The following is a 23789-nucleotide window of genomic DNA, read 5'->3' as shown; positions in this document are numbered from 1 at the left end:
AGAATTTAGCAGTTGTAATAATAATGATAATAATAACAATGAAAATGAGAAAAGGAGAGAAAAAAGTAATAAATATTAGAGAATTTAAGACCAGTTGGTATTTACAAGTTTGGACAGGAGTATTTACAGGTTGAAATGGTTTTGTATGCGTCCTTTCAATGCAGCTGGTTACAGCACCAAACCAACAGCAAACATCAGCATCAGGATGAAGATAAATGAAGCTGAAGTCGTGCTTCCATGTAACGTTTCTTTTACTGAAGTTATTATTTTGTGTGGCTCTACTGTATACCATTTATACACTGACTTTGTGAATTAGGTCTAAAGATCTCATTCAGTTAGACTGGAAATGTTGACAATGGGAGGAAACCAAGTAAAAGTCTTTCAATCTCTCATCAGGACAAACACAAACTGGTTTGTAGTCAGGTCCCATTGAAGACTGTGCTCAAACACAGAGGCCAGTTATTCATGTGAATTAACATCTTGACATCTCCCTCGACTGGTAGAAAGATGAACTGGAAATATTCCTTTTTATGGATGGACAGAGCTGCTCTTCAGCAGTGAAGCAGCACTGTACCACAAACATGTTCAGTGGCTCATTTTACTCAAGGTCCGGTTAATCCACAGTTGCAGAAAAAAACAGGACAATGAAATCTTGCTAATGTTGTGTGAAATTGATGAACCATTTATTTATTTCCCCAAATTAAATTTTTTGTGCCTCGAGATCTCTTGGCCAATCCCATTTTTGATGTTTGTGTTACTGAGAAATGCCTTAGTAACCTGCCAAGTCCAGAACTCATCAAACACCAGTATCATAGAATATCAATGATACTTGATCTTCTATGATACTGGTGCATGATACTGTATCATACACCAGTATCATTCATCTGCCTTTTCATAATTCTACACCTATGAGTTCCTTAAATCCATAACCCTCCCCCATTTTTCTTATGATCAATTCAATATCTTTGAAAAACTTCATCTCAAGACGAATGATTTTGTCAGTTTGAAATCACGTGGACCGGATGGTTTCCCTGCTGAGCTCTGCAAACATTTCTAATAACTTTTTCCCTTCTATTTATAAGAACGACTTCAGAATGTAGCTCCACTCAGCTGATTACTAGACACCATCTCCTATAAATGCAGACATTAAAATTCCAAGTAAGGGCTCAGCATCCAGATTAGATAAAGTGATTAAATTTGCCCTCTCATTCACCCTGACCAGACAGGTTTTATTAAAGGCTGACTATCTATCAGTGCTTGCAAACCCAACACTTTAATGCAGCTGTCCCACATTAGTAAATCACTGTAACGTTATCATGTAGAAAAAGCATTCAACAGGGTTCACTGGAAATGTCTTTTTGCAACACTGCAAACATTTGGGGAATCATTTATTTCCACCACAGGGAACTGTGCTGTCCCCTCTTCTCTTCACCCTGTACACCTCTGACTTCTGCTACAACTCTGAATTATGCCACATTCAGAAGTTTGCAGACGACACGGCCATCATGGGGTGTATCTGGGATGATCAGGAAGAGGAGTACAGAAGTCTGGTGAGGAACTTTGTCGCATGGAGTCACACAAACCACCTGCAACTCAACACCTCAAAGACTAAGGAACTGGTTGTGGACTTCGGGAGGTCCAGAGAAGGTCCACTGCCAGTTCAGATAGAGGGGGAGGAGGTGGAGGTGGTCAACAAGTACAAGTACCTCGGGCTGTGGGTGGACAATAAACTGGACTGGTCATGCAACACAGAGCACCTGTATAAAAAAGCCCAAAGCCGACTGTACTTCCTCAGGAGGCTGAGCTCTTTTAACATCTGCAGGAAGCTCCTGAGGATGTTTTACCAGTCAGTGGTTGCTGGAGTACTTTTCTATGCTGTGGTGTGCTGGGGGAGCAGCACAGCAAAGAAGGACTCATCCAGGCTGGAGAAACTGATCAGGAGGGCTAGCTCTGTGGTCGGCATGAAGCTGGACACTCTGGTGACAGTGGCAGAGAAAAGGACATTAAAGAAACTGATGGACATTATGAACAATGCTGGGCATCCTCTGCACACGGCCATAAACAATCAGAAGAGTCTGTTCAGTGACAGGTTGCTTCTCCCCAAGACAAGAACTAACAGACTTAAAAACTCCTTTGTCCCACACGCCATCAGACTGTTTAACTCCTCCCTGGAGGGGAGAGGGAGGGGAAACAGGAGGACAAAGGAGGGGGAACAACTAAGCTGTAGTGCCTCTTCACCTCACTGTGCAATACCTTTGTAAATAGTCAACAGTGCAATAGACTCAATACTTGAAATGTGCAATTCACTTGTATTTTTATTTTTTATTCCTATTTATTCTATTTATCCCCTTTGTATATTTTATTTATATTGTCTCTGTATTTATATGTGTGTGTGTGTGTATATATATAACAGTTCTGTAACTCTGTAACTTCTGTCGGTGCTGTGCTTTTTTGGAAGTCGAATTTCCCAGAGGAACCCACCCGAGGGATTAATAAAGTTCTATCTTATCTTATCTTATTAGCTGAATCAGGGCTCTTTGTATTTCCTCAGTGACCACCGTCACCATCAGTTAGTTGATAACATTCATACAATCTCATTCTTCACAGTGGGACCTTTTTCACTAGCAGCAGCAGCAGGAGTGAGATAAGATGGAAATATCAAACGTGTTCAAACAATCATTACACAACGCATATTTGTTTTATGACTCCATTTAGACAAACATGATTTTGCAGCCCTAGTTTCTCTCACGAGGTTAATATTAAATATATCAGGATGAACATTTCCTACAAGCTTACAATCTCACTCCATCATGCCGAATAGTACAAGATGATTTCAGTCACTGCTCCAACCTTCCTGCCTCCCTTTATAAACAAACTGCAGTAATAAAAATGTCACGCTTACCTAAAGTCCATCATGTATCCACAGTAGAAAAACCTCAATCTCAAGCAGGTGTCCTGGTGCTGGGTTTGGTGAGCTAGTGTTTACACCAAGCGGTGCAAGTCCAAAGCTAGGAAGATTATGATGGACCTCTCCCATCCCAACAATGGACTCTTCTCACTGTTGAGGTCTGGGAAGCGCTTCCGCTCCCTTAAGGCCAAAACAGAGAGAATGAGGAGGAGCTTCTTCCCCCAGGCTATTCGGGGCCTGAACCAGGTGTAGGACTGGACTCTCCCAAACACGTCACTATAAGACACACACATCACCACATGCACCACCACACATTTCCTATAATTTATAATCTTTATAATCTCTTTCTGCTATTTGTACATTTTTTACTGTAAATTTCTAAGTTAATTTGTAAAATTTGTAGTAACCTGTAAATTGTAAATACTGTAAAACTTTTTTGTGTCATTTAATGGTCGGGCATTGTACAGCTACAAGCATTTCACCTCATGTCATACTGTGTATGGTTGTGTGTGTGTGACAAATAAAATTTGGATTTGGATTTAGAAACACTGGGTATATTGTTAGATCATTACTATCATTACTTAATATTAGAATATTATTAAAATATTATTAAAACACAAATTCTAAAACAGTAAGAATCAGAATTTCTTTGTAACTCAGTGATGTTAACAATTACATTATATTTACTACTGTTGTTACTGATATGAAATAAAGCTTTACAGCAGTAAATCATATTAACACCTTCTACAGCGCTGCAGCGCCTGCTTTGTGTTTGATTTTTTCTTTAAAAAAACATTTTTATGCATCTATGTTTGCCCTTGCTTATGTCCCATTGAGGGCACTGGGCTTTTTAGACAGAAACCAGTTAAAGTAGTCCCAACAGGTGTTCAGCACGGCCAGGCCAGCAGGTTACTGACTTCCAGTAACAACACAAACAGTACTAGTCATTAAGAAGGTGAAGGTGGGTCACTTCTTACTTGGTTAGATTGCCACAATAAATTGTGCTGTGAATTTAAGCTGTTCTGAAGGAGATTATGTTCAATTTTAGAGATCAGCAAGCGTGAAGTCACTGACCAAACAAGTCTCCAGAATATCACCATTCCTGGAAGACTCCTCAGATCTCCGTGTCCTGATAGCAGGAGGGTCGGAAGTCTTTGTGTTGAATGATTAGATGTTTTTTTTTTAATCTTCAAACTATTGTACAACCTTTTCTATAAGCATTAAATAATAAATACATCAAAATCAGTATTTGTGGCTTTATTTCAGTTACCCACAGACTAAGTCATTTAAACTGGTTTTGTTTTCATTCTTTACTTGTTCTCAGACCATCAAACATCATTGGACCTGCAGCTGAAAGAATAAAAACTGTCTTATGATGGCATTCGTGATTATAATTGATCAGATCCCATCTGCACTCTGAAACCTGAAACATTTAGTACTGCGTCCAGCGCTTGTGCGTGCCATGGTGGAGGCAGGATACTCTGAGTGGGTGTGTGGTCAGGAGTTTGATCCAGCAACTTTACCCCGAACCACTATTGTGCAGACTCTGCCTAAAATGCAGGATAGCATCTCCCACAAACAGGAAATTATGGTTCACGTGGGTTGAAGGGACTACAGGTCATACATGTACAGTCACTGTGTTTAACACAGTAGCTGACGTTGGCAAAGTGACAAGATTAAAGCAAACACACTGAGTAATGTGGATCATGAACAACAGCTTTGTGTAACAACTGAAAATAAATACAGAACTGCTAAACTTAAACTGTCACTCTTTTAATGTTTATTGTATCGGGAAAGACCAAAAAAACAAAGAAAAAATGGTCATTAAATCACTTAATACCAACAGGGTGATTGTAAGCAATGCAAGACAGAGTTAGTTTTTCATATGCTGGCCTTCAACATTAAAAATGAAGCACAGTATTTTCCTGTGATGGATCAAAATCATCAAATTTAACTGACTTTTTATGGCGTGATGCTGATGTTGACATGACAGTTGTTGTTCCTAGAGTATTTAAAAGTAGAATGGGAGGCAGAGCCTTCAGTTTTCAGGCCCCTCTTCTGTGGAACCAGCTTCCAGTTTGGATTCAGGAGACAGACACTATCTCTACTTTCAAGATTAGGCTTCAAACTTTCCTTTTTGCTAAAGCATATAGTTAGGGCTGGACCAGGTGACCCTGGATCCTCCCTTAGTTATGCTGCAATAGACATAGGTTGCTGGGGATTCCCATGATGCATTGAGTTTTTCCTTTCCAGTCACCTTTCTCACTCACTATGTATTAACAGACCTCTCTGCATTGAATCATATCTGTTATTAACCTCTGTCTCTCTTCCACAGCATGTCTTTATCCTGTCTTCCTTCTCTCACCCCAACCAATCGCAGCAGATGGCCCCGCCCCTCCCTTAGCCTGGTTCTGCCGGAGGTTTCTTCCTGTTAAAAGGGAGTTTTTCCTTCCCACTGTCGCCAAAGTGCTTGCTCATAAGGGGTCATATGATTGTTGGGGTTTTCTCTGTATCTATGAAGCGCCTTGAGGCAACTTTTGTTGTGATTTGGTGCTATATAAATAAAATTGAACTGAATTGAATTGAAATAACTGCAGTGATGTAACAGTTTAATTCACAATTCACACAGGAATAAAGGAACATATACTGCCTCCTGTCATAAAATGTAAAGCTTTAGTTATACCCATCCATCCATTTTCACTCCCAGATCTCACTGTGGTGCCGGCAGTCTAAGCAGTGAAGCCTCCGCCCAGGCCTCGCTCTCTATGGTCACCTTATCCACAGGCACACCAACGTGTTACCAAACCAGCCAAGAGATATAATCTCTGCAGTGAGTCCTGCGTCTGCTTCATGGCGTGACATAGGAATGTCGCAGGCTCTTAGAAGTTATTTAGGTCTAAGTGGTTTGCGATGCAGCTGCAGGGGAGATGGACACACCTCTGTGCTCTCTGGTTATTGTTGTTGTTGGAGTGTGTAGCTGTGGGCTGAATAAAGTGCTGGAAAGCATGAACGTGGACGGGTCTGCCGTGGAGTTATTACAGTGGCGCCGAAACCCAGGATGGGGCACGGCAGACCCGTCCACGTTCATGCTTTCCAACTCTCTCACAGTTGCTTGTTTACACACTGGCTGCAGCTTTTTCAGCCCACAGCTACTCACTCCACCAACAACAACCAGACAGCACCGCGCCTTATGTCGGCGAGGTGTAATTGCTGATGCCGTGCAGGTGTGTCCATCTCCCCTGCAGGCATCGCAAACCACGCCCCGCCACAAAGTGGAATTCCAAAATGTCCACAAGAGGTCTCTGTCAGCCAGTCACCACTGGATGGCAGTGTCTGCACACAGAGTGTGCATCAGTGTTTCTCTCTAACAAGCTGATTCACACAGAGGAAACATTTATCTTGGCTATTATATTTTATTCATTTTTGAAATGTCATCTTAAGTTGTGCCAAAAACAGCTGTCAGTAAAAATTATTTACTGCAAAAAACATTGTAGACTGCAGAAAATAAATCATAAAATTCTCATCCCACTTAGTGATACTATTTCATTTCAGTCTGAAAAGGAACTTTTAATAACTCTTGTATGGTTTTGGTTTTCTGTCTATTTGTTTTTTGAACAGTGGAGCTGATGTTGAGACGTGTATGAGCGCCCGAGTGAGTTTTGGATAAGAAGCCGGTGAATGGAAACATGAACAGAAAAGGATCAGATGTTTGCTCGTTCAGTCTACTACATCTCATAATTTTCATGAGGTGTACCTTTTTTTTATATTACTATGTATTGTTTGACACTAAAACAATACCTCTACGGGGGGAAGATTTATCTGTGCTCATATCTCAGCTTAGCAGCTGTAACATAAAAACCAGTCTTAAAGCTGTGATCAAGCATGCAACGAGCCAAACTGGTTTCTGCGTTCGAGGTTTATTGAGAGTGTATTTATACTGCATTGCACTTGTTCCGCCTCACGGATGAAGGAACACACAGACACATAGACTTATACAGGCTCAGAGGTGGTAGTGAGTGAAGATTTGGCCCTGTGTCAGTCTGTTAGCTGTCAATCAATGGCACATATACAGCCACAGAAAGATCTGTGAGTAGAACAAACTGGCCGTGACAAATAAACAGAAAAACTAAATAATATGTAAGCCTGCACATTGTAAGTGCTATTGGTAATTATAGTCTTTTGCCAATTTAATTGCAGCACTGTAATCTAAATGGGTTTACAGAGCAATGGTCTAAATTAGCAGTTTTATAATTACTACTGAGCTGCGTGCATGTCTCTCTATCCCCCACTTAATTACTAACAATTTGTCTCTGGAAAAGCTATTGTTAAGCAAGAAGTAATTAGAACAACAGCCTTTGTTTTCCATGCGTTTCAGATGGCCTTTCTTATCGTTCCACCAAACACTGTCACTGGTGATCACAGCAGGCACTGAGGTTGTAAGGCACTCTGCAGACTGTGAGGGAAGTGGCAGTGGAAGTGTTTTCTGTGTGGTCATAAAAATAGTTTTGGAAACAAAACAACAAAATTAAAGCCGGTTCATTTTTCAGCTGTGACGAGACACCAAGAAAAGACTGCCAGCTGTTCTGTTTGTCAGGAAGCTACCGTTCATGTCACCTGTGGAGTCAGCACCGGATGATTAAAAGGTCTTAAGATCTCCCTCGTTTCTTTTTTAACATACTTGAATCTTCTAGCTGGTTGCATTTTTGCTGCTAACCTGCAACATGTTGTTATCACCTCTGAGTCTTTGTGCACTCCTGAATGGTTTTAAAGTTTCTGAATCAACAGATGGGACTTTTAAACATGAATTAGAAATATTGGGGTTTAAAAAAAAAGAAAGACATTTTTTTTATTTAATCTCAAACTTCACTGTTTTCATTGCATTTTTAAATTTATATAATTTTATTGATTGGTGATATTATTAACACTTGTGCTGATCAGGCTAAATGTGAACTGAAAGAGGATTATCATCATCGATGCATGAACAGAGTTCACTAAGTTTTTACCTCAATGAGGAACTTAATTAAATGACTTTACATGAATCAAGTGCCATTCAAAGACAAGCCAAACACAGACACGAGAAACTAAATAGAATAGAATAGAATAGAATAGAATACCTTCATTGTCACTATACAGATGCACAATGAGATACAGAGCATTGCCAACTCAGTGCAAACATGTGGGAGAAGAAAGGGGGGACTGCACAGTTTCTGCAACAATATATACACATGAACACTATTTAGAAAAACAAGAAAAAATATATTTATATAAAATGTACAAATGTCAAAAAAAGGAAATAAATACTTAAATAAATAGTGTTATGTATTTACAGTTTGGGTCATTGCATATGGAATTAAGTATTGCACAGTGGTGGTTTATAGAGGGGGGGGGGGGGGGACTGTGTTATCAGTGCATGTGTGAGTTCAGGGTGGTCTTGGCTTTGGGGAAGAAACTGTTCTTGAGCCTCTTGGTCTTTGTGCTGATGCACCTGTAGTGCTGCCCTGAGGGAAGCAGGTTGAACAGGTCAAACCCAGGGTGGGAGCTGTCCTTGATGAACTGCAACATGCAAAACTAACAAAGCAACTAAGCTGAAGCTGGCAATTAGCAACTTAAAACCACTGATGTTCACGAACAGCTTAAAACAGGATGTAAAGGAGCTGAAAAAGTCTGAACAGTTCGTCGCCTCCATATTAAAGAGTCTTTATTTAACTGAGAGACTCTCACTTTCTGAGCTCAAAACATCAACAGCAAACCATGTGCCAGCACCTGTTTTTGCGTCCTGTCCTGAAGAATGTTTGAAGTTCCTGAAATATTTTGTTGAAAAGATGGAAAATATGTTATAAATGACTCTCCATCACATTGTTAGATCCATTACCCATATCATCCCCAGGGATCTGGATGTGTTCTAGACTTTATGGTCCATCCAAAGTTATAAAATGTTCTGTAGATGTCCTGCATTCAGTTTGGTGTTTTCAGAGTCCTTTTGAGTTTCTTAAATCTGGCCTTGTTCAGACTATTTTAAGTATTTTAAATAGGAATCTGTTCAACTGCTCCTTTTTAATCCAATTTCAATTTAACGCTGTTTTCATTTTCCTGACTGACTGCAGTGTTTGACCCAGTTGACCATACACTGACTCAGAAGACCCAGGAACTGGTTTGGCCTGCTCTCAGTTGGCTTTCATCCTCACTGAGACGTCCTGTTTCTTTCTCTATGAAACACAACAGTGCTGCAAACTGTGCATAGGCACCACCGTTAAAGAGTGGAAGAGTAGAGGAAGCAGTGTGTTGGCGTGTGGGGTGGATCACGGGGCATTGCTAATGAAATTAAGATTAGGACATTAACAAAAGGAAGAGTGCCCAAATCTATGCAACATGCTGCAAATGCAGAAGAGCACACACACTTACAGAGGACCCATGAAGTAGGAAGTCATGGTGAAGGCACGAAGCAGAACTTTTTCTTTGATTATTGCCATGTTTTCCTTCACTTCCTGCACTTTTATTACTCGTTTATTATAGAGCTGAACACTAAATACATAAAACAGCTCATTTAAATGTATAGAGGGGAGCACAGTCTACACTTGTAATCAACACAATGGCTGAGATTTCTGCCTGAATATTTAATGTGCTGACAACAGCAATAAACTGTAACTCCCTGCTAATTTTCTCTGTGAAGTTTTGTTTTATGATTTCTGGGGAAATGTGTGTTTTCCAATTTGGTGGTATCAAAAATGCTTCAGAAAAACAAGCTGATTTGCATTGAACTACAAACGAGTCAGTTTAAACTGACAGGAACGGCTTGTCTATCTTCCAAATATGCAAATGTGCAAAATCGCGATTAACAGTGTTTGTATGCATGGACTGGCAAAGACAATACCAGTTTTAGGACTGCAAAAGCACGAGCCAAGACTTAACTGGTTATAGTTCAAAGGTTTTATTGACACAGATTCGATAATGGCAAGGGAAACCTGTCAACTGGGCAGCCACTGGGAAACTGGTAAGGAGGTCGCAAGAGGAACACAACAGCGAGAACCTCTGGTTAAGGTTTCTTTGGCAAGTCAGCACCACGGACAAGCAGGTAAGTCAGAGAGGTGAGTATTGTGCCAGACGTGGGTCCTGCAGGGAGCATTCAACACAGGAATAACTGGAAAACAAGAGAATTGGAGTGATAACACCGAGTAATAAAACTATGAATTCAATTTAATTTTTTAATTTTTTTTTATTTAGAAAGAGGGACAATTCATATTAACCCCTGGAGGGTCTTAGAAAAATGCATACACTATCGGTCTTAGAGCCACAAATCGACCCTAAGACTCTCCAGGGGTTAATGAATATTTGTAACAAATGTAAATATGCCATTAGGCTAATTTCCATCTGTACACCCTCTGGCAGGTTGCTGTATGTTTTTACTAACATGCAGCGTATGTTAGTAAAAACATACAGAGACACCATTTACAGCCCATGTAGATAGAGACAAAAACAGTGATCACATCATATTAGAACAAACAATGACAAGAAGAGTAGACAACAGAGGACAATATTCAATTATATTGAACAAATATTACACATGCCCTCATTGTCCTGATATTGCACTGACCCATTACACTAATAGTTGTTTCCCTTTTTGTAATATGTATCAACTTCATTACTATTACTAGTAATAACAATAAGAAGAATGAAATGCAGTAGTGGTGAATAAACACCGAGTGTGAAAAGAGCAGAAGCACTCACGAGAGTCTGGGCCTATTACAGCGTAATTACAGGAGGGTTCAGGTCACCTGATCAGGCCTAACACTGAGCTTCACCAAAAAAGGAAAGTTTGAAACCTAAAAGCTGAGACTGTGTTGCTCTCATGATTATCAACCAGGAGTTGGTTCCACATCAGAGGAGCCTGATAGCTGTTAGGATAATAATGAGGCACTATCACATCTTTAAGATACGATGAGGCCTGATTCAGGATTTTGTATGTGAGGAGAATGATTTTAAATTCAGAATTAAACGAGGAGCCAATTAAGAAGCCGATATGGGAGAAAGCATTCTGGATGCTTGTCACACAGCTTTTAGAGTGACCTGACAATAATGAATACAACAGTACCGTCTAGAGGCAATAATTGCTTGAATTAGCTTTTCAGCATCGATCTAAAAATAGACTGTTTCTCATTTTAACAATATTATGCAAATGAATGAAGCCACTCTGCATATTTGAAGGACATGTCCTGATCAACGGCGACTCTGAGACTCTTCACAGTGTTACTGGAGGACAAGGCAATGCCATCTCAAGTAAGTATCTGGTTAGATACCATATTGCTAAGATTTTAAGGACCAAGTACAGTAACCTCAATTTTGCCTGAATTTAGAAGTTGGAAATTCGAGACCATCCAGGCTTTTATGCCTTTAAGACATGCATGGATTTTGGTTTGTATGATCTGGCTTCATAAATAGATAAATAAAGCCGGGTATCATCTGCATAGCAATGAAAATGTCTGCTCTGTTTTCTAATAATACCGTCTAAGGCAGGGGTGTTGAACTCCAGGCCTCGAGGGCCGGTGTCCTGCAGTTATTAGATGTGTCCTTGATCCAACACAGCTGATTTAAATGGCTAAACGACCTCCTCAACATGTCTTGAAGTTCACTAGAGGCCTGGTAATGAACTAATCATTTGATTCAGGTGTGCTGACCCAGGGTGAGATCTAAAACCTGCAGGACGCCGGCACTCGAGGCCTGGAGTTGGACACCCCTGGTCGAAGGGAAGCATTGGTCTCAGCACAGAACTCCGTGGAACTCCATGTCTAACTTTTGTGTGTGACAAAGACCCTGTAAGCTGGAATCTATCAGATAAATATGATTCAGACTCACCGCAGTACAATTCTTTTAATATCAGCAGTGTGTTTTAATATCTGCAGTAAAACATTGTGGTCATCGGTATCAAATGATCCACTGAGGTCCAGCAGGACAAGCACAGAAATGAGACCAATGTCAACGGCCATAAGAAGACCATTAGTAACCTTCACTAGTGCTGTTTCTGAGGTATGATGCACACTAAATCTTGAGGAAAACTCTTCAAATAAACCATTCCATGCAATTATTTCCCGCAGCTTAATTCTGCTGGCTCCAATCAGCTGAGTTTGGAGGATGGAGTTCGGAGTCATGGCATTGGACAGGCTCAGGTTACTGTGTTTTGTAGCAGCAACATACATGCTGTTTTAAACAATATCAGCTGTTGTTTGCTATGTAGAAACTGTCACTGGATTACTTTAACGCTCAGGAAATCTTAATAGGGCTCACTGTATTTCCCTGATGAATATGTCATAAACAGCTGGATCTCCATGGTGATGTTCCTGACTAAAAACAAAAACTGATGAAGTTTCTGTCCTCCTCTCAGCCTCGCAATCCACTCTATCAGTCTGCTGTCAGAGGAGATGTTCTCTCATCTGGCTTCTTTCTTTAAGTGTGTGTGTGTGTGTGTGTGTGTGTGTGTGTGTGTGTGTGTGTGTGTGTGTGTGTGTCTGCATTATCCCGCTCTGTTGGCAAGGCAGCCACAATAGAGCTGACTAATGCAGAAACAGACTGCGGGCTAAGCTTCTTTTTTCAAAGAAGTCTTGAAAAGTGAAGGGTGCATTGTGTGGCCCATTCCCCTAATATTTATACCTCGGCCCTCGGCCTTCGTCCTGCACTGCAGAAAAGCATCACCAATGTCAGGAACACAGAAAACACACCCACTCACGCAGAAACATTTGTATATACTCAGCAGGAGGGGAAAATGATTTTTCAGCCCCAGTTTGCACTTAAAGGTAAAAAACTAATTAAAAATCATTCATTGGTCAGACCTGTGTTTTGTATAGCACCTTGACAACTGGGCCTTTTGGCTGTTCCTGTCTGGGCTCTGTGACGTCAAAGGGAAATTAGGATTCAGACGTATTGTATAGCTCACGCAGTTTATCCTACTTCAGACAGCAACACATCAGAGAATGGCTTACTGTTTTTTATAGGAAATCGCAATACAGCTTTGTTGCTTTGATTTTGAAAGTGAATGCATTTTTTATGTATGTGCTTGTGTGTATGAGAGTGGATGTGGTGGAACACACCTTTGTGAGAGATGTGAGTCTGCTAGCCATGAAAGATGTAAGCTCACATTGAAAAAACGAATACGCAGAGAAATCAAAACCTTTGCTAGCAAAGCTGTAAATGCAACACAGACGTTTTTTATTTTTACCAAGCTTTACACGTCCAGGAATGAAGCTAAGCCGTTGTGTGATAGGGGAGCGTTTTGATAAACCAAAGCAGATCATTTTGACTTTTGTCCTCAGCTCTGGATGAAGCCCACGTTTCTCATCTTTGTACATCTTTGAAAGAGTTTATGATTATGGAGGAGCAGACAACAACTCGGTCAATGAAAGGGACTATGACAGGAAGTGATTTATTCATGTAGGTAAGTGCATGCTTGGAAATGGGACAAAATTGGCAGGTGTTACAATCGATGGCTGTCCAAATCTTACAGGGAAAAATGGCGGCTTTTTGAAGCAGATCCAAGATAAAACGACTGAAAGAATCCAGAACTGGAGTTGGTATTTTTGCAGTGTATTGCACACCAGGAGGTGTTCTGTAACTTCATGCTAAAAATGAACCATGTTGTAACTAAAATAATGACCTTAAGGGCAACAGCACTGCATCACAGACAGTTTGTTGCACTTTTGGAGGAGCATGACCCTGAACATGGTGACTCTGGGCTCTGGGCCAAGTGCTAAAGAAATGTTTTTAATATATGAAATTCACATTTTCATTGCTTAATTGTAACATCTGTTCTTACCAACAGTAGTTTAGAAATTCACTGGGCCTCCATGGCAGTCCCAGTTTCTCATGTGGCCCTTGGGAAAATTGCCTGCCCCATCAAGGGCACATCAAATAAAAGAATATCTTTAGTAAGAATGCTGTTCTGGCTCCATGTGGTGATGTGAAGTCACCATGTGCCAACATTATTTTCATTATTATTTTCTCCTGTATGCACGTTAATATATAAGCCAAGTGTATGCCTATAAAGTTTGACTGGGAATGGGCCTGTGACAATAAAAACTTACCTGTTTTAAATGTTTGGATCTTACATGGAAGATCAGATGTCTTTGCACTTCTAGGGCATTTTCACTGTGGTCACTACTGTTTTTAGATCACTGTGTAAAAGTCATGCCGTCTCTCCTTTCTATGATTGATTGATTGAATCTTTATTTTGAAAATGTTGAAAAATTACAACAACATAGAATTAAAAACAGATAAACAAACAAAACAAAAGGAAAACGAGCAACCAAAACTACAAATAACTTTCATGTTCAAAAAGGAGCAGGAAGCAGCATAAGCTTATTTAATCCCACCCCCTTTCCAGTAATCTAGTAATCAATAGGCTACAGAAATACCTCCTTACAATTACATTATATGTTACGTGTATTTTTTATTTATTTATTAATTATATGTATATCTATCTATTTTTCTAGCTATCCATCCATGATCCATGATGCATGAAGGGTCTCCTGTAGTGTGCCAAAACATGCTTCAACTTCACTTTCATTTTCAGCAAGTTGATGAATTTAAAGAGAGCCTCACCTCTGGGCAGCACGCTAGGTAAACAAGAGAGTCACATCCTCTGTGCGTGACACGATTATTGTAGGGAGATTTCCTCTCTGTGACATAACTCCCATATTGCTATGTTGTAGCAATATGGGAGTTTTGCCACATGAAGAATAGAAGACAAAAAGAAGATATTTGGGGTCAGCTTATCGCAACACCTTATTTGCACTTTTGTTCTCATTGAACAGCCAGTCCTGTTCTCCCATAGACTCACTGCAGGTGATTAGAACGGTGCAGCTTTACCACCACAGCTGTCTGCAGCTGTTAAACAGTGTTACAGCCACCGGGGATCAAAGGGGTGCGATCCTACTGGAAGTGCGCACGGTGGCATGAGTCTATGAGAGGACTTATGACTGATCTGTAGACAGAGGTCTCAACCAACAGCCAGGTCTGATCACAATAAAATGCACCATCGCTCACTCATCCCTGCCAGTCTTTGTTAGGGACATGGTTTTGACAGTGTGTGTGTGTGTGTGTGTGTGTGTGTTGGGGGAGGAGGAGGCAGAAGGACAAGTGGGAGGGAAGGTAGGAGGAGGTGGGGGGCCCATCTGCCACTGAGCGTGCTGGGTCAAAAGGCCTTTGTTGTGAAGGAGTGATGAGACAGATAGATGGTCTTTGTCACCAACTGCTGGTTTAATCAAGTGAGAGTGTCCCAGCATGTAACATTTAGTCGTACTCCACCGCCACGCACACAACCACAACCACCCACAGTCAAACATAATGATTCTTCACCTTCAATTAACAACTGAGTGTCTGACAGAATGCAGTGGTTACAGCAGAAATCAATTAAAAGATTACGAAAAGAAAAATGAGATGAACAAGTGCAAAGAACATTTCTGGATGTCTCTGTGCTTCACTATATTTTATTTTGTGTCGTATCTCAGTTATTTATATTTTTATTTTTTTAAAGGAACTTTTAAACAGTGGCAGCCTTTTATCCCCCACTGTCTCCCTCAAGCCAAATTCAATTGAAAATCCTTGCCATGCCAGATATGTGCGCATGTGCGCTTCATAATTACAGCAGCTGCGTCAAGCGGGAATGGAAGCGGAAGTCAGAACTGCCCTTCAAATTAAAACCAGACACTATAAATGGAATTTTAAAAGAGAAAAATAATAAATTCAGCAAAACACAGCTTTGCCAGAATAAGAAGAGATAATATTATTTGAATCAGAAGATATTATGATTTCAAAATCATTTTTAAACATCATTTTTGGGTTTTTTAGGCTTAAAATGAACCCTTACACTTTAGAATTGAACATGTAATAACAAAAAAATAAACACTGGTGCAGATCTATCCTCTAGTGCTGAATCAGTCCAAGGTTTTTTCATGGAAAATCAAAGGAACTTAAGTTAGTTAGCGCATCTGCGTATTGGTGAAACATGTCATTTACAGTGAGAAACCAAAGGGTTACCATTCCAGGAAAAAGAGTTTCTGAAGAACAAGAAACAAAAGCATCAAAACACCGGAAATGATGCTTTTTTCTCTTTTGTTGCATTTTGTGGACCTTCTTGGTTTATAAATAGGAAAATAAATTTGCAAATAAGACCATAAAAGCGTATAAAAAAAACATTTGATTCATATTTGACATTTTACCTTGTACAGTGGAGCCGGAAGTACTCTCCTGGCATCAGCTGTGACTTGACGCAGGCTGCTGGGGCGCCAGGCAGCAGCAGTAGCTGTCCCGTCATCAGCTCACACCCAACGGGGCTGCAGCGCACCGCTCCTCCGGCGTGAACATCATGACACCCCGATTCAAAACCGCAATCTGAGCCGCACTGAGGGAATCGGCGGAGGACTGTTAGCAACGGACGTGGATACACACACACACACTCATGCACATATACATACACATTAACAGGCGCACACACAGGATCGCTAATATTGCAGCGGCCACCAGCAGCACAGCACAGACTGGAGCTGTGACCGAGGCGAACTCCACTGCTCCGTGGAATTGCTCTCTTCGCCCCAGAGACGCGTCCCGCTCGGACCCCTGCTAAAGAAATCCCTCCCCGCGAGTCGTTTCACGCCAAAAATGTCTTCTTCGGGCAAGGACGCCAACAGCGGGCATTACGCCAACTATGTGGGACCGTACCGCCTGGAGAAGACGCTGGGCAAAGGACAGACAGGTTAGTGAAAGCTCCCACATCACGCGTGGGTGCTGTGAGGACCGCGCTCGGCGTCACCGCACCTGCCCCGCTGACATCATGCCGGGTGATGCAGTTTTGCGTCCTGCGTGTCCCGAATGCGGGAAATGGGAGGAAACGTGTGCTAGTTGCGGATGTTTCTGGTGGATGCGGGGAGAGAGCTGCTGCTCTCTTCTGATCATAATGGTGGTGGTGATTGTGGTGTTGGTGGCGGTGCGCCTTTAATCCTTGTTGTCAGGCAGAGAGGGCTGATGATGATGATGATGATGGGCCCCTCTGATTTTTCTTGTCTCTAATTCCGTTCCAGCGTCCATCTGTCACATGGGCCCGCTGTGCTGAGGCTGCTCTCTGCAGGAGAGGCAGAGCGGTGATGCTGCACTGTCCGGTCCCTGCTCTCTCTCCCTCACTCTCTCTCTGTCACACACACACATACCGCAGCTGCAACGCAACACATCCCTGCATTGGCTGGTGCAGCGTAGGTATCATCGGCTTATTGCACGGAGGTCCTGCTGCTCTGTACATAGAATGTGTTCAGTATGGAGAACAGCAGTGGGTGATGATCACTCTTTGCTCCTGCAAAGTATCATTTTCAGCTGCACTATGAGTCATTTTGGTGGACTGGACTGTTTCAGGGCTTCGGTGCTTTGGCCATTTTGGAGACTGCAGTTCGAGGCAACGCTGCGAATGATCTGGAAGTGTTTATTATTTAATCTTTAGTTTATAGCTAAAAGAGCCTAAATGGGATGGACACTGAAAATATTGTTCAGGTATCCCCGTCAAGCTGCCAGGTGATGTCATCACAGCCATATTAATGAGACATCAGGCAGAAGGCTGATTTTCATCTGCAGCTCAAAGTCACTGCACTGTGTTGTCACTGCATCAGAATCGCCTCTCAGGTACTGTGACAGTAATGTGGCTGCTCTGGCCTGGTTCCCTGTTTCGGATGCCCCACCATCTGTGATCACATGCGTCTAGAAACTATAAAGGTTCTCCCTCCAGTTCCTGCAGGTAGACCCGATGCACTGCTCAGTTCCCTCAGGGGGGTGAATAATTCATAAGCAGCCAATTAGCTGCTTGCTGGAGTTGGATTGTAACAGCCCCACATTGCTGCTGTATTACTCACAGAATTCTCCTGTTTAGCAGATGGGATAAAGCTGCAAGAGCAATTTGTCACACAAAGCAACCCAGATAATTTGATTTGTTCGTGAACAAAGAACTTGGAGGCGACTAAAGTTCCAAATTTTATATTAGTTCTATTTATAGTAGGAGTCGACTTTGCGTGTAAGAGCTTTCCTTCTATTGAAAGCGGACAACCTCATTCTTTTCCATTCCTTCTCTCTGTGGCACCGGCAGTATAATAGCTGCTGTTCAGCGCGACTAAGAAGGCGTGATGTCATCACATCCGTTCTTGTTGTGATGGCTGTCTTTCAGTGTTGCACATATGCTGAAACAGGATGGGGACGTCTGCTGCCCAGGTATATCAAGGATACTTATAGCCCAAGCGTTCTTGTGGCTCATTTTTCAATCCACTTGCTCTTATTTTGAAGGTTCTGGATGCTGAGAAGCTTGCTGTTGTCCTATCAGAGGTAGCTACCTCTGTACACCACCTCCATCATCTTGGACTTCAGCTTGGCTCAGCAGTCTTTCTTCTGTTGTGGAGCTCACTGCGAGCTGGAGGAGTCTCTCTCACCAGACCCTGAACTCGCTGAACTCACAGAGGCTGCAGATGGTTGAGTCGGACTTCGTCGCCACGCTGGAGCAGTGGCTGTTTATTGCTCCATTGTTTATTGTCACTCTGCAGTATTACTTAATGATTTATTTAAGGAAGTTCTGGTGCGCCTCCTTTCACATGTGCATGCGCTCTTCCTGCTGCCACAAATAGAATCTAATTATGTGGAAACACTGCTCTTCACAGGCAAAAACAGCACTGAGATGTTCTGCATTTCTGAAGTTTTCTAGACATTACCTGCAAAGCTTCATGTGAAAATGTCCAGCGCAGCAGGACATTAATGTGCCAGCTCCTGGTACAAAGTCTGCACAATGCCCATTCGAGATATTGGAATGGCGAGGATAGCGGCGAGCTGAGTTTACAGCCAGCGGTTGGTGGTTCTGCACCACCTCAATCCAAGCAGAGTGTTTCCTGTTGTGACAGCTGAGGGGTGCTACGAGCAAGGTTCAGACAGCACTCTAACCTGATTCTGATGACATTTTTCACAGTTAACATGTGAAAACTTGCAAGAATCTACCCCTCAGGTTATCATGTCACTGACCTCTGAAAGAGGTACGATATCACAGACACATGTCGCCTTCTCTTTTCCCGTGCCATCATCTTCTCTGGCTTAAAAGAGCCACTACCAGTAGTGGTGCTGTCCAGTGCGTACATCAAGTGACCCTGTGAGTGCTTCTCTGTAACTGGATACAGTGGTTGAGTGCATATGCTTGTAGAAATGAAGATTCATGCAGGAGTGCATGTGTGTGCTGGCGTGGTGAAGCGACAGCACTGCAAGAAAGGCTCTTCGTATAAATCTAAAGTGCTGGTGCTGAGCTGGCAGATGGGGAAGTCCGCACATCATTAAACCTCCTACACAAGTGCAGAACAAGCCCACGCTTTTTGTTAGTCTGTTTGTGTGTGCTTCCCTCTCTGCACAAGTGGCATACTCGCTGTGCAGAATCGCCATGTATCAGCTTTGTGGTATGATTCTGAAGATTAATTGGAAAGGACAGACGTACAACATAAGATGTGATTGTTTCCAACTAATAAATGAAAGTTTTTGGTGACAATGTAATTATCTAAAGCTTTAGGTCAGCACTGTTGTTTCACACCAAGGTGGTCCAGGGTTTGAATCCACACACCAACTGAGCCTCTTCTGTGTGGAGTTTCTATAATCTCCCCAGTTTCCTTCAGCAGTCCAGAGACATGCATGCTAGGTTAACTGATTCTAAATTGGCTGTAGGTGTGACTATGAGCATGAGTCCACCCGCATCACTGAGTTGGATAAACTGAAGCAAATGTTTGCATGGCTCTTTATATTTCACATGAGTTTATTTATATCAGGTCTGCTCGTAACAACAGTCACCTAAAGGCGCTTTATAAGTAACTATTGTAGAGTTATAGCCGTACAGCTGATTATAAGCAAGCACTTGGTGACAGTGGAGCAAAAGAACTCCCTTTGAACAGGAAGTGAATGACAGAAGATGACAGAAAATGTGCAATCATCTCAAAGTCTCTTCACTTTTCCTTATAAGCGATTAACCAAAGTGGCAAACATCCTGCGATTCCATCCTGTCAAAGTTAGGATTCCCATCTTCATTATTGGAATGTTTTTGGATCGTTGGCCCGGTGAAACAAGGAGTTTGTTCGGAATCACCTCGTGCATCCTGTGGAAACCTGGCGTGGCTGTAGCTCTTGTACACTTTGTGTGTTTTTCTATGTGTATTTGTGTGTATGTGTCCACTGCTGCCAGGACACTTGCTCGTGGTTCAATGAGGGGAAACATGAACAAATAATAATTGAATTGTATTTCCCAGGATGCTCAAAGTGAAGCCTTTTCAGGCAAGATACTTCATACATCTAGAACATTCATTTATTCTTTTCTGTAGTCGGTTAGTGGAGGGCTTTCCCTGCTTTAGAGGCGTTTGTTGAAGGCTGTCCACCTGATTGGATGCCATTTATTTAGACATTTTACAGACTCAAACAGCAATCGTTTAACTGAACGGGCCTTTAATCGATTCATAGACAGTAACAGCCGTTGCTGTTGTTTAGTTGCTTGTCCTCTGGGCTGCTTTGCCGTCCTTTCTCATAGATGAGGAAAAACTGTGTTTTCACACTGATATGATGCAAAGTGCGTTGCTGTCTGTGCGACCACAGACGCTTCTTTGAACATTTAAAGTCTTTTTTTTTTCACTTTTGAAGCTCCCACTGTGATGAATGCTTTATTCCTGCACTTCTGGAGTTGGAACAATGCCTTCATGGTGTGTCTGCTGGTCAGAGCTCAGTGGCGAGAGGCTGTGCTGACTCTCAACAATTAGTCAGTCTGTTTTCATGTGTGTGCGGTGAAGTATTTCTCTTCTTACACTGGTTTCCCAGGCTCCGACACAGCGCTCATTTTCTAAGTGTTGGCCAACATTTGGCATGTTGTCATGGTTTCATCGCTCCTCCTGTGACAGTGGCTGTTCGTTTCCTTTTCACTGCAAGACTGAAAGCTGCCAGTCTTTTCTTTCCTCTCTCTACACACACACACTGTATGCATATGTGTGTTTGGTAGCTCACTATCCTGTAAGTGCAGGAGTGACAGCAACAGTTATTTTTATTTGACCATAATGTTAAAATGATTTTCTGTGTACATGTTTCCCAGTTGTGTTATAATGAATGTCATGTGGATGTAAAGCATCCTAAGGACAGTAGTCCCTTGGGCCCTGTGTGTGTGAGTGTGTGTCTGTGTGGGAGTGGGGGTGTAAGAAGCAGGGACAGCCCCACCACAGATGGCTGCCTTTAGGTGGCTGAAATACAGCTTCATTATCAGCAGGTTGCAGGTGGTAACACTCCCATCACTCTCACTGCGTATGGATGCATTTGTGTGTGTGTGTGTGTGTGTGTGTGTGTGTGTGTGTGTGTGTGTGTGTGTGTGCGCATTGTGCTTAGATCATGAGAAATTACTGTGAGTGCTTTTTCTGGGTCTTCACTATATTTTATTAGACTTTGCTTCATTATTCTTTGTTGAATGTAAAACAGCAGAGGTCTGTGCTGCCTCGTGTGCATACAGAGGGATGTCTTGATAGAATAATGCTAACAATTCTACACAGCGTTTTACAAAAATAATAAATGCAGTAAAACAGAGTCATGTAGGTGGAGAATTATCAATTAAAATGCACAAAGGAGAATAAAATCCACCACAAGTCGATGCTTATGTATAAAATTTAAGAAAAAGCTGGAAGCTTTAAAAGAAAATCTATAAAATCAGCCCCCCAGGATAAACAAGTCCCCCCCTCACCAAAATCCAAAAAACAGGGACTCATGCAGTCTGGCCTCAACACAAACTAAAATGTACAATATTTGTTAATTAGAATGTGTGAGCATAATGTGAACCAGGAGTGATCCTGTTGTCCTCACAGTGCTGCTGGCAGAGTCGTTCTCTGCAGGCAGGATTTAGGATCATCAAAATTACGGCTGGTGACATACACCCCTCCTTTTTCTCGTCTTCTTTCTCTACCCCCTCTTTCTCTTCTGTGCATCCTTTTGGCACTTGCTTCCCTTCCCAGCTGAGGGCTCGTTACCATGGTAACCGGAGGAATGCTCTCTTCTGTGGCTGGTTGGCGGTATCCTCACGCTGGATCTCAGCGCCCCTCTGCTCAGCCCTTAAGAGGGGGTGGTGTTACGCCTGAAACATTAAACAATGAGCAAGAGACTACCCCCCATGATCTCTCTCTCTCCTTACATAGCTCACTCTCATGCCTGTGCTCTGTCTTGCTGTCTCTCCCCTCTCTCTCTCTCTCTCTCTCTCTCTCTCTCTCTCTCTCTCTCTCTCTCTCTCAGTTCTTCAGCTCAAGACTGTCTTTGAACTCCTGCTGCTTGAATGAGTCATCACTGGGAGCCAGAACTATTTTCATCTTCCCAGCCCGGCTAATGCCTCTTTGTCTGCCAGATTATCCACAGCTTCATCTCACAAGTTCAGTCTGATTTCCCCCCCCCCCCCCCCCCCCCCCCACAGAAATAGTAAATTAAACTCTGGCTGTAGTTTGAGGTATTATTGTAACAACACTTGCTGGGAAGTGTTTGTTGCAGCTAAGCTGTCATCAGGTCGCTGTTGGTTCCTTCAGCGCTACATGCTGTACTTAAACCCCTCCCCCTCTCACCTTTACATGGCGACAGACCAGCATGTGCATAAAGAAGTTCAAAATGCAGTAGACTTTCATACTGAATTAAACATGGGTGCATAAATGAGCTAAATTGCAGATTTTTTTTATGTATCTATTTTTTTGTGTAATTTTTATGTTTGTGCGTTCTGCGGGGACAGAGGACGAGGTTGCGGGGCTCTGGTACATGTGTGATTACTGAAAGTTGATTTCCATGCGGGAGAGATGTACGTGGAGCGACCACGGTGAAGATAGAAGCAGACGTGTGGACATTGCTTGCAGATGTGTTAAGTGAATTAGTGATGCAAGAAAAGAAAGAGAACAATTTGTAGATCAGATAAAACGGAGTCTTTGAAAGCGTGGGAAATCGGAAGAACAAAGTCTGTTTATTACACTGCAGCTCATCGAAAAGATGCTGTTTGTGTGATACAATTAGCTGCCCCACACACACACACACACACACACACACACACACACACACACACACACACACACACACACACACACGGATGCACAAAGACATGCAGTGCTCGTTTGTTCCTGGGCCGCCTTGAGACAGCTCGATGTGATTTAGTTTAGCTTGATGCCTGTTGGCTGTCGGTCACTATCAGCTGTGCGACTGACTTCAGGTGGATGAAGCTCCGAGTGTAGATCACTGCGAGTGTGACTTCTGCTGGTTTACACTTCATTCCTGATGTTGTGATTTTCACTAAACCGACTCAGCTTTGTCTCCATTAGTCTTTAATGTTAAATACTTTCTGGAATTTTCTCATCAAGTTTTATCAGGTTTGTTTATTTTCTGTTTCCAAGTGATACTGAATGATAAAAAGTATTTGAGATATTAAAGGTATTAAACTCCAGACATGAACAGGTTACACCTGTGCATTTTCTAGCAGATTGCTGTGGTTTCCTGTAGTTTGCAAGGAAGATGGCGTCTTTTACTCTCAGAGCTCGAGTGGAATTTGAAAACACGTTAAGTAGAGCTGGGCGATAGAACGATAACGATATGTATCGCGATATAACTTTTACTCGATAGAGAAATTAAGCTATCGCGATAGACCTCGCCGCTCTTGTCCTCAAAAAAAAAAAAAAAAAAAAAGGTCAGCCAATCCAAATTAAGTAGCGCAGAGCCGAACCAATCACAGCCGCAGCGTCACGTCGCGTGACTTGTTACGTACAGCACAAGTGCCAAGCTGCACGTGTGTTTGTTTGGGAAGCAGCCAGCGGGTAATGGAGCCAGCGCGTAATGGAGGAAATGAGTGTGCCGACTAG

General features: G+C 42.2%; 1 protein-coding gene across 12 annotated transcripts in view; it reads left to right on the top strand.

Annotated features, from left to right (window-relative positions):
• The first annotated feature begins 16514 nt into the window (after positions 1-16514).
• Positions 16515-23789, top strand: part of LOC146583803 (serine/threonine-protein kinase BRSK2-like) — a 157463-nt gene continuing 150188 nt past the window's right edge. For all 12 annotated transcript variants that reach the window (XM_085277712.1, XM_085277668.1, XM_085277694.1 and 9 more), the window contains exon 1: positions 16515-16646. In XM_085277712.1, the coding sequence (XP_085133838.1) occupies positions 16553-16646 (94 nt within the window). In that variant the 5' untranslated portion in view covers positions 16515-16552. The remainder of the gene's footprint in view (positions 16647-23789) is intronic.

The sequence above is a fragment of the Mchenga conophoros genome, linkage group LG1 (genome assembly GCF_057382185.1).
Source record: "Mchenga conophoros isolate Kocher_MC1m ecotype Shallow Benthic linkage group LG1, M_conophoros_male_GT1.1, whole genome shotgun sequence".
Classification (NCBI taxonomy): Eukaryota; Metazoa; Chordata; class Actinopteri; order Cichliformes; family Cichlidae; genus Mchenga; species Mchenga conophoros.
The sequence above is the reverse complement of the archived record's forward strand: the minus strand, read 5'-3'. Positions and strand labels throughout refer to the sequence as shown.